The 15,403-nt window shown below is 40.4% G+C and overlaps 2 protein-coding genes across 2 annotated transcripts in view; one reads left to right on the top strand and one right to left on the bottom strand.

The window, feature by feature from the left end:
• Positions 1–9,513, top strand: part of plekhh2 (pleckstrin homology domain containing, family H (with MyTH4 domain) member 2) — a 31,584-nt gene extending 22,071 nt beyond the window's left edge. Inside the window, exons 21-30 of the mRNA XM_023425899.1 lie at positions 172–269; positions 433–610; positions 1,551–1,706; positions 1,811–1,908; positions 2,772–2,913; positions 3,204–3,340; positions 4,211–4,340; positions 4,915–5,001; positions 5,534–5,683; positions 7,829–9,513. Coding sequence (XP_023281667.1) covers positions 172–269; positions 433–610; positions 1,551–1,706; positions 1,811–1,908; positions 2,772–2,913; positions 3,204–3,340; positions 4,211–4,340; positions 4,915–5,001; positions 5,534–5,683; positions 7,829–8,014 — 1,362 coding nt within the window. The 3' untranslated portion in view covers positions 8,015–9,513. The remainder of the gene's footprint in view (positions 1–171; positions 270–432; positions 611–1,550; positions 1,707–1,810; positions 1,909–2,771; positions 2,914–3,203; positions 3,341–4,210; positions 4,341–4,914; positions 5,002–5,533; positions 5,684–7,828) is intronic.
• A 1,678-nt stretch (positions 9,514–11,191) lies between these two features.
• epcam (epithelial cell adhesion molecule) lies at positions 11,192–14,206 on the bottom strand. Its single transcript, XM_023425678.2, has 9 exons — positions 13,877–14,206; positions 13,119–13,220; positions 12,751–13,012; positions 12,575–12,640; positions 12,405–12,471; positions 12,177–12,275; positions 11,858–12,055; positions 11,711–11,755; positions 11,192–11,603 (listed from the first exon to the last, which is right to left on the bottom strand). Exons 1-9 carry the CDS (start codon positions 13,935–13,937, stop codon positions 11,580–11,582), a joined length of 924 nt encoding a protein of 307 aa, XP_023281446.1. The 5' UTR covers positions 13,938–14,206; the 3' UTR covers positions 11,192–11,579.
• Between the last annotated feature and the right edge of the window lie 1,197 nt (positions 14,207–15,403).

Raw genomic sequence — 15,403 nt, 5'->3', positions numbered from 1 at the left:
AAATGATCAAAACTGGCTACAACTGTTTCATTGTAAGACATTTTGCAACAAGGAGTAGCTGCAGTTTTCAGTCCGTCTCTCTCATGCTGCACTAGTGCTTCAGATTCTCTGTCTCATATGTGAGTTTGTAAAGAACATGTTAGGTAACAGTGTTTGTTTGTCATTCTTCAGGGCTGGCAGTTTCTGGCCTTGTGTGTTGGACTGTTTCTGCCTCAGCATCCTTTCCTCTGGCTGCTCCAGGCTCACCTCAAAAGACACGGAGACTCCAGGTGTCCATTAGCTCATTGTTGATAATAATAATAATAATAATAATAATAATAATAATAACAGTTGATAATAAATAAACATTTTTCATTTCATGAGTTGATTTCTAAATTTAAGGTGTTCACATGTGACTTATGTACTATATCATTGTATTCCTGTTGTCCTCAGGACTGAGGTGGGTAAGTATGCCATCTACTGCCAGCGGTCCATGGAGCGGACCCAGCAGAAGGGTGAGAGGCAGGCCAGGCCATCCCGTATGGAGATCCTGTCTATCCTGCTGAGGAATCCCTATCATCACTCGCTGCCATTCAGCGTCCCTGTTCACTTCCTCAACAACACCTACCAGGTAACGATAACACATCACGCAGGACGGCAGATAATGGTCATAACAGAGTGAGCTTCATGCTAACAGTTTGAATCTTGCTGATACACTGTCACATCATATCCAACAGTCCGCTGGAAAGGGTCTGTCTGTTTAAATGCACGTGCTCACTCTGCTGCCTCACTGCCCCCACCCCACCATCTACCTGTACACTTCAGGTTTCTCCTGAGTGGGTGTTTGTTTTTGTCACTTCCTGCTATGAGATCATGGCCGAGGCACCAACCTAGTGGCAGCTCTGAACACACAGGGATACAGAAACCTGGTTCATGCCTTGCCTGGCTAAACTAGAAAATATTGCTGCGTGTATCTGTTTTCATTTCACTGTTTTCATGTGTTTCAGTGAGAAGAAAGAAAAAGAATAACTATGAAGAATAATCAGTTTTCAGATAATATTTTTTACAGGTTGGCTCTATGGTTTAAAATTTGTATTGACGAGATCTACTATTTATTAATTCCAATAATGATTATAATGACAGTTTTGAGCAACAACTCGAGCGACTTTTTGGACAAACCTTAGTTACTTAGGAGTCAGCAGTAATGCCCTCTCTGTGAGTCTACTCTGGTCAGTCAGTGGCTAGTTTAATGTTTTACACCTGCCATCTACAGAAAGATAAGGGTAAAACATACTTGATGAGATTGTATTTACTCACAGGATTACCATTATGGTCTACATTCTCACAGTCTCCGCATGTATGTGGTATATGATATACTGGTTTTGGACAACTCTTGCCATTGGCTGTAAATGAGCCATCAGTGTGTCAGCAAACTGATTTTGACTGAAGCACAACTGTTCTTATACATTTAGAGTGAAGCAGTCTGAATATCAAAGCTTTTCAAAACCAAGATGGAGCTTCATTGTCATTACTTTAATGTTTGTCCTCTGCATTTAATTCCCTTTCCACAGGTGGTGAGTTTTGATGCTTCAACCACAGTGGATGACTTCCAGTGTCGCCTCAACCAGGACACCGGCATGAGAAAAACTGGGCTTTCTGGTTTCAGCTTGTACACCGATGATCCTACTGGACGAGAGCTGGAACACTGTCTGCAAGGAGGCATCAAGGTGTGCATCTTTAATTCATGTGATGATTACTTCTTGAAGGAAGGGAGTGTTCATTTCTGTCCTAACGCTCATCACAAATCTATTGTCTTCACCTGTGTCTACAGATTTGTGACATCATCTCCAAATGGGAGCAGGCCTGTAAGGAGCAGCACACTGGCAAGTTTGAAAACACCAGGACTGTACGTCTCACCTACAAGAACAGGTAGAGAGGAGCCCGAGGTGCCCAGTGGCTGCAAAGCAAAATAGATTTACATGAATGTATGCCAACACCATTGTTATAGTTCAGTGATCTCTAGACCCACGTGCAGACACATATGGAGGCAGTAACTCTTTAATGAGTGAAATGAAAGTGCAGTCATTCCGGTGGATAACCCTCACTTTGAGGCACATTCCCACCAAGTCCATGAGGGCTGTCCCACTGTAAAATCATCAAGTGCATGAGCGCTCTCTAGCGCTCTCTGAAATAAACCAGAAACTCAGTAGGTTAGATATTTCAAAATAAAACAGGAAAGAGGGAGTCCAGAGAGTCACATGGGGTCAGATCATGACAACCAGGTATTATTTTTAATATGTAACCAGGACATGATTTTATAGTGTCAAAACATTTCACATATTAGTTACACAGTATAGCAGACATGAGATAGGTGAGCATGGTTCAGGCTATCACCAGTACTGAGTCACACAGGGGGAAAGAGGCTAACTGTGAAGGAATGAATGAATGATCTTTGCAAGAAAACAGAGTTTGGTTGATGCTCATCATCTTACAGAGAGACTGTCAAAACCTTAAAACAAATGTTTCAGTGAGTATCTGGGAGTTTTGATAATGTTTCACTTCACAGGAATACAGTGCGATGTATTTCATTCCTCACTTATTTTATTGTAATATATCCCAATTCAGTACTAACATGTTTCCACTGCAGTAGAGTCCAGTGGAAATACAACACAACAAACCCTGAAAGTTTAATAACGTTCAATCCATCCATTACTATTTTTCCCAACTACTTTCTCCTTCTCTTTGTTCCTGTTTTTTTCTTATCATTTCTATCTTTTCCTTTCCTTTCCCAGGCTGTACTTCTCTCTCCAGGTCAGGGGGGAGTCAGAGAGGGAGAGGATGCTGCTGGCATATCAGACCAATGAAGCCATTGTCGCGGGACACTTTCCTGTCAACAAGGAACTGGCTCTGGAAATGGCCGCCTTGCTTGCCCAGGTCTGGAAGTTGATTCATTTGTTTTTTGGTGTTTTTTTTGTTACTTTTCACATTTGTGTTTATTAAGTAAATTAAGTATTGTATGTCATGGGTGTTAATGGATGAAGCTGCAGGTTGTATGGTGCAACTACAGTTAAGAGGGTAGTTTCACTTCAACACCACAGTGCCAATTTGAATGCAATTATTTACTCACTGTTGTAAAAAAAAATTTTTTTACGTATTGTTGTTTGATAAACAGACCCTACTTTAAGAACAGAGTATTAAACTCCCATCTTGTTGTTTGTGTTCAGGTGGAGTATGGGGATTTTGAGCGTCCCTTCTCTGCTCCTGGGTCAGCCCAGACCAAGTCTAACCAAACCCTGAAACAGGTTCTGGAAAGATTTTACCCTAAACATTACCGCAGAACCACATCTGAGGAGCAGCTCAGGTACCAGAACACACTGACAGCTGGCTGTGATTCAGTCCACGCACATCTCCTACTTCAATGTGTATTTACATACAGGTGGCAAATTAAAGGAAGTAGGATGTTGGGCCACCACAGGCTGCCAGAACAACTTCAGTGCGCCTTGTTCAGTCGTTTTTTCTCCAAGTCTCTGGACTCAACTGGAGGGACGAACACCATTCTTCCAAAAGATATTTCCTCATTTTTTGTTTTGATGATGGTGGTGGTGGAGAGGCTGTCTAATATGTCAAAAAATCTCCCGTAGGTGTTCTACTGAGTTGAGATCCAGTGACTGTGGAGGTCATAGCATATGATTCACATCATTTTCATATTCAAACCATTCAGTGACCTTTGTGCCCTGTGGATGGAGTCATTGTCATTGTGTTTCTCCACTCATTTTTCAGGTTTTTCCTTCAATTTGTCATTGTCTAGTTTAATTACGGTCCAGACTTTAAATATTTGAACAGTTACACATTTTTTTTATCCTCAGACTCTGGGCCTCAGCAGATTCAATTTGAAATAAAATCATGGTTACTACGTTTAAGTGCCATATAGCTGCTTTAACATGAGTAGGTTTACAGTATTTTAAAAGCTATGCCCTTTTAACACAGAGTGTCCAGATGTTAGGGGTTCAAAAGTAAATAGAAACTTGGCTACTAAATGCGTCCTGGGCAGCTGCGTGTTTCAACATTAGTTCATCCACAAAGGAGCTCACACGGTGCTCAGAGTCGACTGAGAGTTGAGAGCTGCCATTTAGAAGCCCCGAACTATGACTGTGCTTGAGTTTTTTTTTGGACCTGTGTATCATTGCATGATTAACCGGCGTATTGTCCTCTCCCCCTCTGCCCTTCTCAGGCAACTGCTGCAGCGTCTCTCTGCCCGCTGGGCCTCACTCAGAGGTCGAAGTTCATCTGAGTGCATCAGGATCTACCTGACCGTTGCCAGGAAGTGGCCGTTCTTTGGTGCCAAACTGTTTGAAGCAGAGGTAAGTGTGTGTGTGTGTGTGTGTGTGTGTGTGTGTCTATAATGTCTTGTAAATTAAATGAAATCTTATCATCAGCCTAGCAGTAAAAACAGTCTTACAAAGTATTATTTGCTCTAATCTCTGAGTGTTGAACAAATAATAGATATAAACATATAAACTAAATAAACTCTTGGTGTACACAAAAGAAGGAGAAGAAAGGGAAGGAATAGAAACCTCTGCACAGTGTAGGTGTTTGTAATATTTCATCCACTCCAATTTTAACACGAGCAACAAAGTACCAGGCAACGTGATTCATTACATACACCTCACTGGCACAGTGTCAACAAAAACTGAATGTAGTGTGATTATACAGGGGTTTCCTCTTTTTTGGTCACAGGTAAAACATGTTGTGATGTCACAGGTGTTACTGTGGTGTGTAAACAAGCTACTTTTGTACTTGTTATGTATCTCCACTTCAGTGAGGAAGAACAGAGACATTTTTACCACACCATGATATATTGTCTGTATTCACCCTCACTGTATCACAGTGTTGCATATTATTGATCTCACTCCCTGTTTCCTTCTCTGGTTTTAGTCTATAACTTCCTCTCCGGAGCAGGGTGTGCGTGTTTGGCTGGCGGTACATGAGGATGGTATCAGCGTTCTGGAGCACAACTCTATCGTAAGGATCTGTGATGTAACAGGGCCCTGACAACTGTCTGCTCTGCATCTGCCTTTTCATTCGCTGCTGACGTTAGTGGGAATAGAGATGATGCTTATTTGTCACTTAACCTGTGAAGCATAAAAGAGTAAACAAAGTGATTTGATGCTGAACAGTTAGCACATATCAAGGCAGTGTTATGTTTTCTTTGAAAACAGACATTTCTATGTGTCTGTACAGTCTACAATGTAGCTTAAATAATGACTAACTTTATATGACTTTTCAAATGCAAGTCACATTAGTTGGATGACGTGGAGACATAAATCTCAAAACCAGAAACTTGCACCCACAGAGTACAAATGAGGTTATGTAAGATGTGTCACTATGTCATTATGGGGTATTGAGTAATGTAGATTGATGAGGGAAAAATTAATTTAAAGGATTTTAGCAAGAGGCTGTAACATAACAAAACTTTCTGAATGCACTGTATGTGCTTTTATGGTATGTTGTGTTCAATAAATAAATCAATAAATCCGTGCATCCGTGTGTTTAGAAACCATTGGTGTCCCATCCCTACAAGAACCTGATGACGTTTGGAGGCTGCAAACAGGACTTCATGCTGGTGGTGGGACAGAGCAGCGGAACCAACACCAGCAAAGACAAACCTACGGAGAAACATCTGTTTGCTATGGACACCTCCAAGGTTAGTGAGAGATCTACACCAGCATTAGGTTTTACGTAGGGAATGCTGTCTAAGGTAGAGTTTATCACATTATCACAATTCAAACACTCAGGTAGAGTTTACCAGTGTACTGTATGTGGTCTTTGTTGTGGAACTGATCAAAAACACTGTTTACCTTTATTTTTATATATTTCTAACAGAGCATGACTTGTAGTTATAATGCTGACAAAAATCAGTCTACATGTGACCACTGCATCTAAAGTGATCACACCAGTTATTTCCAGTTAAGCTGAATTGAATGAAGACACCAGTGAATGCCACAACTACCTCAGTTTAGGTCTTGGTTGTGTCTAATGAAACATGGCTTCACATGGTGAGGAAGTAAGAAACCAGGTTGTGAGGCTTCATAAAAATAGAAGAGGGAAGTCCACTGAACATATGCAGAAACAGGAGCGTCGTGTGGCGTAGTGGTCTAGGCGGGTGCCCCATGTGTAGAAGCTACAGTCGTCGCCGCAGTTGGCCCCGGTTGCATCGGATGGCCTTTGCTGCATGTTATTCCCCCTCTCTCTGCCTCCCCATTTCCTGTCTCTCTCTACTATCCTGTCCAATAAAGGCACAAAAGCCAAAAAAAATATAGTTAAAAAAAATAAAAATAAAAATATATATATAAGCAGCAGGGGTTCGGTTGTACAGGAAGAGAAATACTACCTGTAACAGAAGGTGCAGTGATGCCAGACACCATTCTCTATTTACACAGCCTTGCAGTGAAAAACAGACGGGTAAGTGTTTCTGACTTGGCACAATGATAATCTGTGGAAGCTGGTCTTTCAGTGACTGAGCAGACAGTACAAAGGACACTACATGAAGAAAACCATTGCTCACAAAACAGAACAAAACTGCAGCGTTACACTTTGCCAAAGAACATGAAAAGGGGCCTGATGGATGTTGGCAGGATATTCTTCAGTCAGATGCAACCATAATAAATGTGTTGGGATCAGATGGGGTCCAGCATTTTTGGTGTGGACCTGGCCAGGACTACTACAGTGACTGCAGAGCGCTGACAGTGACACATGGTGTAGAAGAGATGGTGTTTATAAATGGCACTGTGAATGTGAGTTTGTTAACCCAAATACTGAATGAAAAGACAACATCTGGTCTCAAGAAGCTTGGCAGGAGAGGAATTGTCCTTGACTTGAATCCAATAGAAAACCATTGGAGTATTTTATAGATCAATCAAAAATAATGACATACAGAATAATAAAGGTTCCATATTTTACACTTTTCTGCTGTTATTATTTGAAGTGTTGATCCATAAGAAGATATATTTATGGTTTTAAGAATCAAAAACCAACTCAATGTAGTTTTACATCTCCTCTCAGGCCTCTTTCTGGAGCTCAAGTAACAACAGGTCTGATTAGCTGTCTTTTTTCTGAGTGTTCCACTAAAAATACAGCAGATTTCAGGGAAACACTCAGAGAAAATCCTGCCAGATTGGATGGTGGGTCCAGGTGGGCGGGGCTTGGGTCATGGCTGAGAGTCGTGGCTGCTTTGTTGTGACATCACAAGGTTCAAGAAGTCCTGACAGTTTGTTTTAAGGCCCAGTCTCTGAATACAGGCTGTGTGCATTTCTCTGTGGACTGAGCACTCTGATACTTTCACAGTATTAATATAGAACCTAGACCTGCTCTTTAATCAAAAAATACAATACATATAATACAATATGGGGACTTTTAAAGAATAAAATAATTGAATCTTACTAATGAAGGATGTACTGACTTTTATTGCAGTTGGTTCTGAACTATGAACTTTCTTTATTGTTTAATTAGTCAAACATTATCTTCTTGGGCTTTGGATAAAAAAAACGAATGAAATTGTATTAAATGGACAGAATTTGTAATTATTTAACATTTTAGTGATATTGACCAGGGGTGTTCTCAGTTTAGTTGTATACTGTATGTACACACATCAGTCAGCCAAGCACCAGCACTTCCTGGTTAACTGCACATGACACTATCAATCTAGTTTACAGTTTGACCAATTGACAAACGTGCAGGTCTAATCTGCGAAACTCCAAACAACACAAAATAGAAGATTTGCAAGTGAATTTACAGTCACTCATACATGGAAACAAACACTGACATCCCTTTTGTTTTGTTTGGTCAACAGATCAGGGAAATCACCCTCCTCATCTCCGGTTACATCAACAGTGCTCATCAGCAGAAGGCCGCTGCCCACCACCTCTCTGCCCCGGCTCTGATGGTGGCCCAGCCCGTCTGCCTGAAGAGCAAAGAGCTGAGGAGCAAATCCCCACCAGCACAGGGACGCCCCAGCAAGACCCCTACGCTGCTGTGACAACATGACAATATAACGCCCTGATCTCTCTGAGAAATACTCACTTTGTTGAGCTGCCTTTTACCTTACTTCAAATTGTAAACGAGGGATTTATGTACAGCTGCAGTAGGACTCAATCATCTGTCATACAGTCTCACTGGGCCAGATTCATTTCTGGTGTGTGTAGTGGCCAGTACTCTGCTTACTGGAAGTGACAAATACTATCTCCCCTTGCAGCAGTTCACTGATGGTCATACAGGATCATTGGAGTTGATGTCCTACAGTTTTAAGCAGTCACTTCATGAAAGGATACTTCATGCCTTTCTCAGAGAACACATTATGAGATTTGGGCTTAAACTGGAGCTTTGAGCTTTGTATTAAGGAACAAGGGTGTCTAGGAACAAATAAGAAGCTTTGCTTAACGTTCTCCAGGGACATTTTTTGTCTCCCTGATGAGTGTGTTGCTTTTATGTTCTGACTCCAAAGAGAAAATTCAAGAGTATTTACTGACAAACTGAGCACTCTGAAACGTCTCATTAATCTGTGCAGTCTGATACATTTCCTATGATAAAGATGCTGTTTGGAGTTAATATTTGTATTTCCACCTTCAAAAATAATGCAGTCATACACAATATAGAAGAGGTAATGATGCTTTATGAAGGAATAATTTAGAGGGTATTTTTTTGTATCTTTTTCTGCTCTCCTGTAGAGCACAGTGACTGTATTGTTGTATAATGAAGGATACTGAACAATATGATGAAAGCAGGAGGCAATAACAGGAAACCACCTGCAGCTGAAGAAGCAGTTCAAAAAGACCATGAACGAGCCGCGGTGAAAATGTTTGTGCTTCTATGCAACAGATGTGATAAATGTAGAATGGATGAGCTAGTTTTGTTGAGAAAGACTGAACTTTATAAGAGGAACTGTTTGTGTGCTCTTAGTTACTGAACAGCCAGGAGAGCGGTGAAACTTTAATCGAGTTCAAACACTTGAACACAGTCTCTGGTGGAGTGAATGACCAAAGTCAGCTTCATGCCAACACTTCATTTAGGAAACTATTGTATGGTTAGGGAATGGGAAGAGAAGTTGAGTCTGCATTTATGAAGTGTTACTCAGAGGAAGATAGAAAGAGGATGTGTAAAATGCTGAGAGAATAGGTTGATGGAAATTTACGGTAGTTGTAGAGAAGATCCTAAAGAGAACAAGGATGTTTTCTTTTGTTTTCATACCTTACATGGTGCGACAAAGAATATGAAGGTATTTTAATGAAGCAGCAGGATCAGATAGTGACCCTTTTAACTTAAAGATAAACTGGAAAAACAGAACATTTTGTTGTGTAAGGTACTTTTAAAAAATTATTTTTCCTCCCAGTTTTGTCTTACGCCTGTATACAGCCAGAATTGTCAGGTATTATATTTATTTGTCTTATGAAATACATTGTATTTAAATCATCCTTGGAAAAAGTGATACAGTTATTGTACAAGTCTAAAGCTTGAATAAACTTAACTACAGCAAACTGAGTGACTGGTTTCTAGACTATCTGCTCTTTAATTGATTGAGGTAATAAACCTGCCCTCAGGGAAGCTATCAAGATCCATAGAAACCATAACATCAATTCCTCTACTGCCCCGTCCCTCAGATTTGCCCTCCAGCTTCCTCATTGGTGCTGACATACTGATACCTGCAACAGGTGCCTGACAGCAACCGACACACCCTCATTCCTGTAGTCTTTCAGAGAGACGAGAGAGCGAGACGGGGGAGGGGAAAGGGGGTGGGGGAAGATATATGATACCTAACCTGCCTGAACTAGTTAGAGACATGCTTTTGTGCAGTTGTTGCTATGGAGACAAAGGGGGGGAGGGTTAACAGCACAGGGGAGAAAAACTGGGTGAGGCAAAATGGAGCTAAAGCATTATAGACAAATGATTGATAGTATTATTTAGGTGGCTCACAAAACTGTAGGAATGGAGGAGAATCAAAGAGGGAGTTCATATTCATGTTTACCAATCAAAGGTATTGCTGATATGTACTTTCAAAATAAAGGTAAATGTAAACATAAACTAGACTGGATTAATTGCCAGTTATGAAACTGTTAACAGCTGTTTTTGTCACTGTGTTGCCTTTGCGTGACTTGAAAAAGAGACTTAACCATCATTTGGACTCCACTGTGGCATAAAGGTTAAATAGGGACTGTCGCCTTCAGGGCGAGCACAGCCACACAAACCACTGTGATCATGTTTTGACAGGACACCCGAGGAATTTTTACTTCCGCAGTTTCACCTGAACGTCACATAATACAGTCACCAGTTTGTTGTGCAACTAATTCTCACCTCACACTCTTTCGTGTCTTTGTTCAATTAAGACGGTGTCTCCTTCTTTGCCTGTGCCGGACTTTGACTTTTCACCTGACTTGTGAATAAAGGCTCCTGCGGTATTGCTTTAAGTCAGTATGTGTTATGTACATACTTGCATGTGTTCATTTATGAGTGAGCCAGAACCTGACTGACAGGTTGAACAAGATGCCCAAACAGTTTCACAGATACAACTAGAAATGACTAAGTCTTGACACCAACAGGTGTTGTCAAATAGCAAGGTGTTCTCAGACAACCGGTATCAGCTAAAGATAAAAGGAAAAAAAGAAGAGGAAAACACAGTCACTCGAGTCACAAGTGTTTTTATGCCTTTACTGCCAAGATTTCACTTTAGTCATGCTGGTTGAGAATGACAAATCAACAGGTGTATTTTCTGTTCTCACTCGTCAACAACAATTCATGGTATAGAAGGGATTAAAGTTTCCCTAAAAGTAAACAAACCACACCAGCACAGATTCAAAACAGGACTGCCACACCTATTGTAGTAGAAAGCCTCCATTGGACCTGCCCCATGTAAACAAAAGGCTTATTACAATCCACCTTTATCAAAGCAGCCATCTTACATGTCAGAGAGGTTTGAGCTGAAAATGTGCATGTACTGAAATCAATTGAGCACATCATGTGTTTGTGCTGACTTTATATCAGGTATCAGTGCCAAAAGAACTTTGATGAGTTTGGTCATGTGTTAAGATAAGCAAAAAGGTGCTCACAGTGGCTTCCTGTAGCCTCGTTCCCTTCCCCCATAGTCTGCTGTAATTTTCCACTGAGACTAAAGAGTCTTCTGTCAAACCTTTGCAACAATATGAAACCTGCACCACATCAGGAGTCTTTTTTAAAACATATTTTTTTATTAAAAACAATCCATCAAACACACATTAGTAAGAAAGAAACTGTACAATCTATGATGTGGACTTTAAACCATTCAGCAAGTTCTAACATTAACATGAGGCATGTGCCAAACATATTTTAAAAAGCACAGTTCTTTATGGCATAGCGATTGGAAGATGTGTTAAGACTTTACACAATTTATAAATAAATGGCGGAACCAGTAGTGCCAACAATGATAACGTCAAAGAGCAAGTTGATTGTAACTTTACAATCTGCATTCAATCCTCAAGTAAAATGGTAAAAATGGCACACTCCCACTGCAAAAAAGTTCATCCAAAGGTGATGTATGAGCAGACTCTTCATAGGCTCCTGCTGCAATGAAGACTTTACATGGTTTCCATCTCTCTTTGCTGAATTATAGACAGGAGACAAAAACAGGTTAAACAATTGTGATGCACCAAGTAACTTTTACAAAGATTGATGATGAAAAATAAAAAGTTACAGAAGTTCATCTCACCTGAGTTTTGCTGTAACGCTGATTGTGACGTCTTCTGGCAAAGAACTACACAAAAAAAAATGTTTAAAAAGTCAGTGACTTGCATCTTAAAGAAAATCTACACTGTGCTTCAACCAAACAGATAATGACACATCAACATGCACTCACCAGGACCAGCAGGCCGGCAATCACAGCCAGCACCACCACCACGATGACGGCAATGATCCCGCCTGTCAGGTGCTTCATGGTGAAAGTCGGGGGCTCCTCGTCCACATAGTACACCAGGATGTTCTCCATCTCTAGCTTCTGGCTGCCCACAGTGGGTGAAAATGCCTCCTGGTCCTTGAACAGGGGCAGCACTTTCACCTGCAGGAGGATGAGATGATATGAAATGACTCTTTCAGCATTCATAAATATCTTCAGTATATTGTTAAAAAAAAAACAAAAACAAAAAACAAAACAAAACAAACAAAAAAAACAAACATACATCTTTCTCCATGTAATAGGCCATTTGGGTCAGGTCACTCTTGCGTTCTCCCATTGGCTTCTTCACATCCACCACAATCATGCGGGCTTCAGGGTCATACTGCAGAACAACAGACAGGATGCTTTGTCAGTCAGTTAGTGGCGTGTTTTTGTGATGCATTGCTCAAAATTAAATACACGAGGATACAAGATACAATATTTTTTTCCCCACCTCAAATCAGACACTCACCTCGACATTTTCCACCATGTTCTTGTTGAAGTTATCATAACGCTTGTGAATGGCATCCGCAATGGCACTGTAGTAGGGCAAGAAATTATAATTGTGAAATACTGAAACGCCGGTTGCAACAACGTGGGTGTGCTTTTTCCCCCTCAAAATGGAGGTGGTTATATATTTACCTCTTCAAATTGGCAGCGTTCACTGGAGTTTTCACTTCTTTGTGAGTCAGCTGGAGACGCACCCAGCTGAAGAAAAAAATAAGATGAAACAAAAAAGGTAAACATTTCAGCGTTGCACATTTTAACAATTCATACTAATATCAGCCCTCCACACTGATGAGGATGACATTACTTACTAGGTCTCCACCAGCTTCTCACACTTCAAGTCCTTGTCTCCCTTGTCAGTTCTACGCACGCCAGCGCTGTTGACACACCAGCACTCCTCTGTGTTGTTGCACTGCTTGGCCTTGAATTTACCGTCATTCTCACACTCAGGGTCGTAGATGCCATCGTTGTCCACAAAGGCAGTCTCCACTGGCTTTCCTCCTACTCCACGAGTGCTCAGGCCCTTTCTGGATCTGTACATCTCAGCCTTCATCAGGAAGCACTTCGGGATCACTGAAGGTGAACATAAGGCACATCATGAGCAAGCAAGGACAGAACAGCCTGCAAAGGGAGGGTGGAATGAAAGAAAGTCTATGGGTTTGATCACATCATTACTTACGTTTGGTGCAGTCCAGCGTTTGGCGGTTTCCGTTGTCAACCAAAAGGTAACACGAACATGGAGTTCCATCACAGGTGGCCCACTTCATAGTTCCACATGCACCTAGGCAGAAAAACACGTTGTTTTTTTCCATTCAGGACAAAACAAAGCATATGTATTAGTTAACAATCCAACGACAACATTTGATTTAATTTTTCAAATATCTAACGGCTTAATTTTAACATCCCTGTGCTGTGATTGCGTTAAACAATACATCGCACAATTGGACAAAGTTCTACAGTATGATCTGGTTAGAATTACAAATACGCATCCAACTATCAGACCTAATGTAACCCTGTTCAATAAAGGTTTTATTGAACGGTCTATACAGAACTATAAACAGAAGAGGCGAAGTACAGCAGGTAGAGCAGCAGGTTTACCGAACACCTGGGCGTTGGTCTCTCTAAACAGGCTAGTCCCCAAAGAGCGGGGCAAACCTTCCCAACCCCCACTCACCAACTGAACTACCTGCGTGATACCCAAACACCTTAATAAAGTCTCTTTACACGACAAGACAGGTGAGCCAGGTACAGACAGGTGAGCAGTAATTCACTACAGCTGGTTAAAAGAAATACATTTAATATTTTAACTTATTATTCCTGTTAAGTTATTCAAGTACTAAACATTGTTGAAATTAGATAATAGAAGCTACATGTCTAGCCCAAACTGCTACCTAAGACATTTTAGCCTGATAAAGATTAATAAATCAAATTACTTACAGTTCTGAGCTGAGGCTCCTGCCGCAAAGGCAGCAAGGACTAGAAAAATCCACATTTTCATGATGAATTTAATAAAATCTAAAACAAAGTTTCCTTGTCGATCCTCTGTCCGTCCGTCGTCCTCAAAGGTCAGAGAGGGAGTAAAGAAAGCGTCGTCGAACACAGGGTTTCCTTTTTCTTCCCACAGGTGTGTCCTGGTCAAACCTGTTAGGAGAGAAACTCAACGAGCACGAGCACACAAAGGTAAAGACTCAAGGCTGCGCGAGCACCACCACAAGTTAAGTTACTCTTCAGAAGTAATTATTGATTATAACGCCTCTGGTTGTTGTTGTCGAATGTATACAAGGCTGCTGTGAATTCAACTTATATTAGACAATTCAAGCCTCAGATGTCATGACGTGGATAAGGGGGTGGTAACAAAAACTTTTCCGGTATGACCATATTTGGTGAACGCCCTAACTTTCTGTAGTCCTTTTGGCAAGTCTCTTTGCCTGTAAGCAATTATTGCAAAACCATTTCTAATTCTGTGGGCTGTCGTTTAGAGTTTCCTTTATCATTTTTAAAACTATGTTTTTATTTATTGCATATTACACAACACAATAGTAAAAGTAGACTGTACAGAAAAAGCAAATATATAGCAACATTGATAATAATAATGGAGGCAATAATAACAACAGCAATAACAATGCCATGGTTTTACAAGCCACATGTAAGTAAATTCATTTGAAATAAAAAAGGGGAAAAAGAGGGATCTGTCCCTGATCTTTATACTTAAGGAATCACTATAATATTTGTGCAATATTTTGATTATCACAGTTTATAGTGGTGTTTCATGTGTAAAGGTCTTCATATTTTTTATTGTACCATTGTATATAGCACTTTAAAGATTTTACACTCACATATGTATTGGTATTTGTGGGCTCCCAATATTTCATATAATAACATTTAAATATTCCTGTAGGAATATAGATGTGGTTTTACACTTTGTGGCATCTCCACAGTTCCTTAGACATCATTTATAAACATTTCTGATACATTCAAACCATGTAGCTGTGTCCAAAGTTGTGTGTCCTTGTTTATTTCATACACCTGAATTATATTATTACTTAAGTGTTTCAGCAAATAAGTCTAAATATGCATCTTGTTTATTATACACACAGAAACATTGTGATATGATGACATCATCACCTGTCTGAGCAGGTATCTGACATGACAGAAACCTGAGGTTGGGAAAACAATTCTCAGATGTTATGAGTCACGCTCTATTGGATGGCACAGCTGCGTCACAGCCTCAGATCTCACAGAGATTGTTTGTCTGAGAAATATTCTCAGCAGCAGTGCACCCAGTTTCTTTAGTCTTATTCAACAGTTCACCTCATTCAATAATCAAGTGAGCAATAAAGAAAATGAAAAAAAAGACACCAAGCAGGGAAAAAAAAGATTAGTTTTAAAATTTGTCATTTTACAAAAAGCAGAGAGCAGCTTGTGCAAAACTGTGTAACATAGCAGGGGCGGATCTAGAGTTTT

Source organism: Seriola lalandi, unplaced genomic scaffold (assembly GCF_002814215.2).
Source record: "Seriola lalandi dorsalis isolate HSWRI2012SDOR001 ecotype SW California unplaced genomic scaffold, Sedor1 jcf7180002054795, whole genome shotgun sequence".
Taxonomy (NCBI): domain Eukaryota; kingdom Metazoa; phylum Chordata; class Actinopteri; order Carangiformes; family Carangidae; genus Seriola; species Seriola lalandi.
This window is presented reverse-complemented; position numbering and strand designations above follow the sequence as displayed.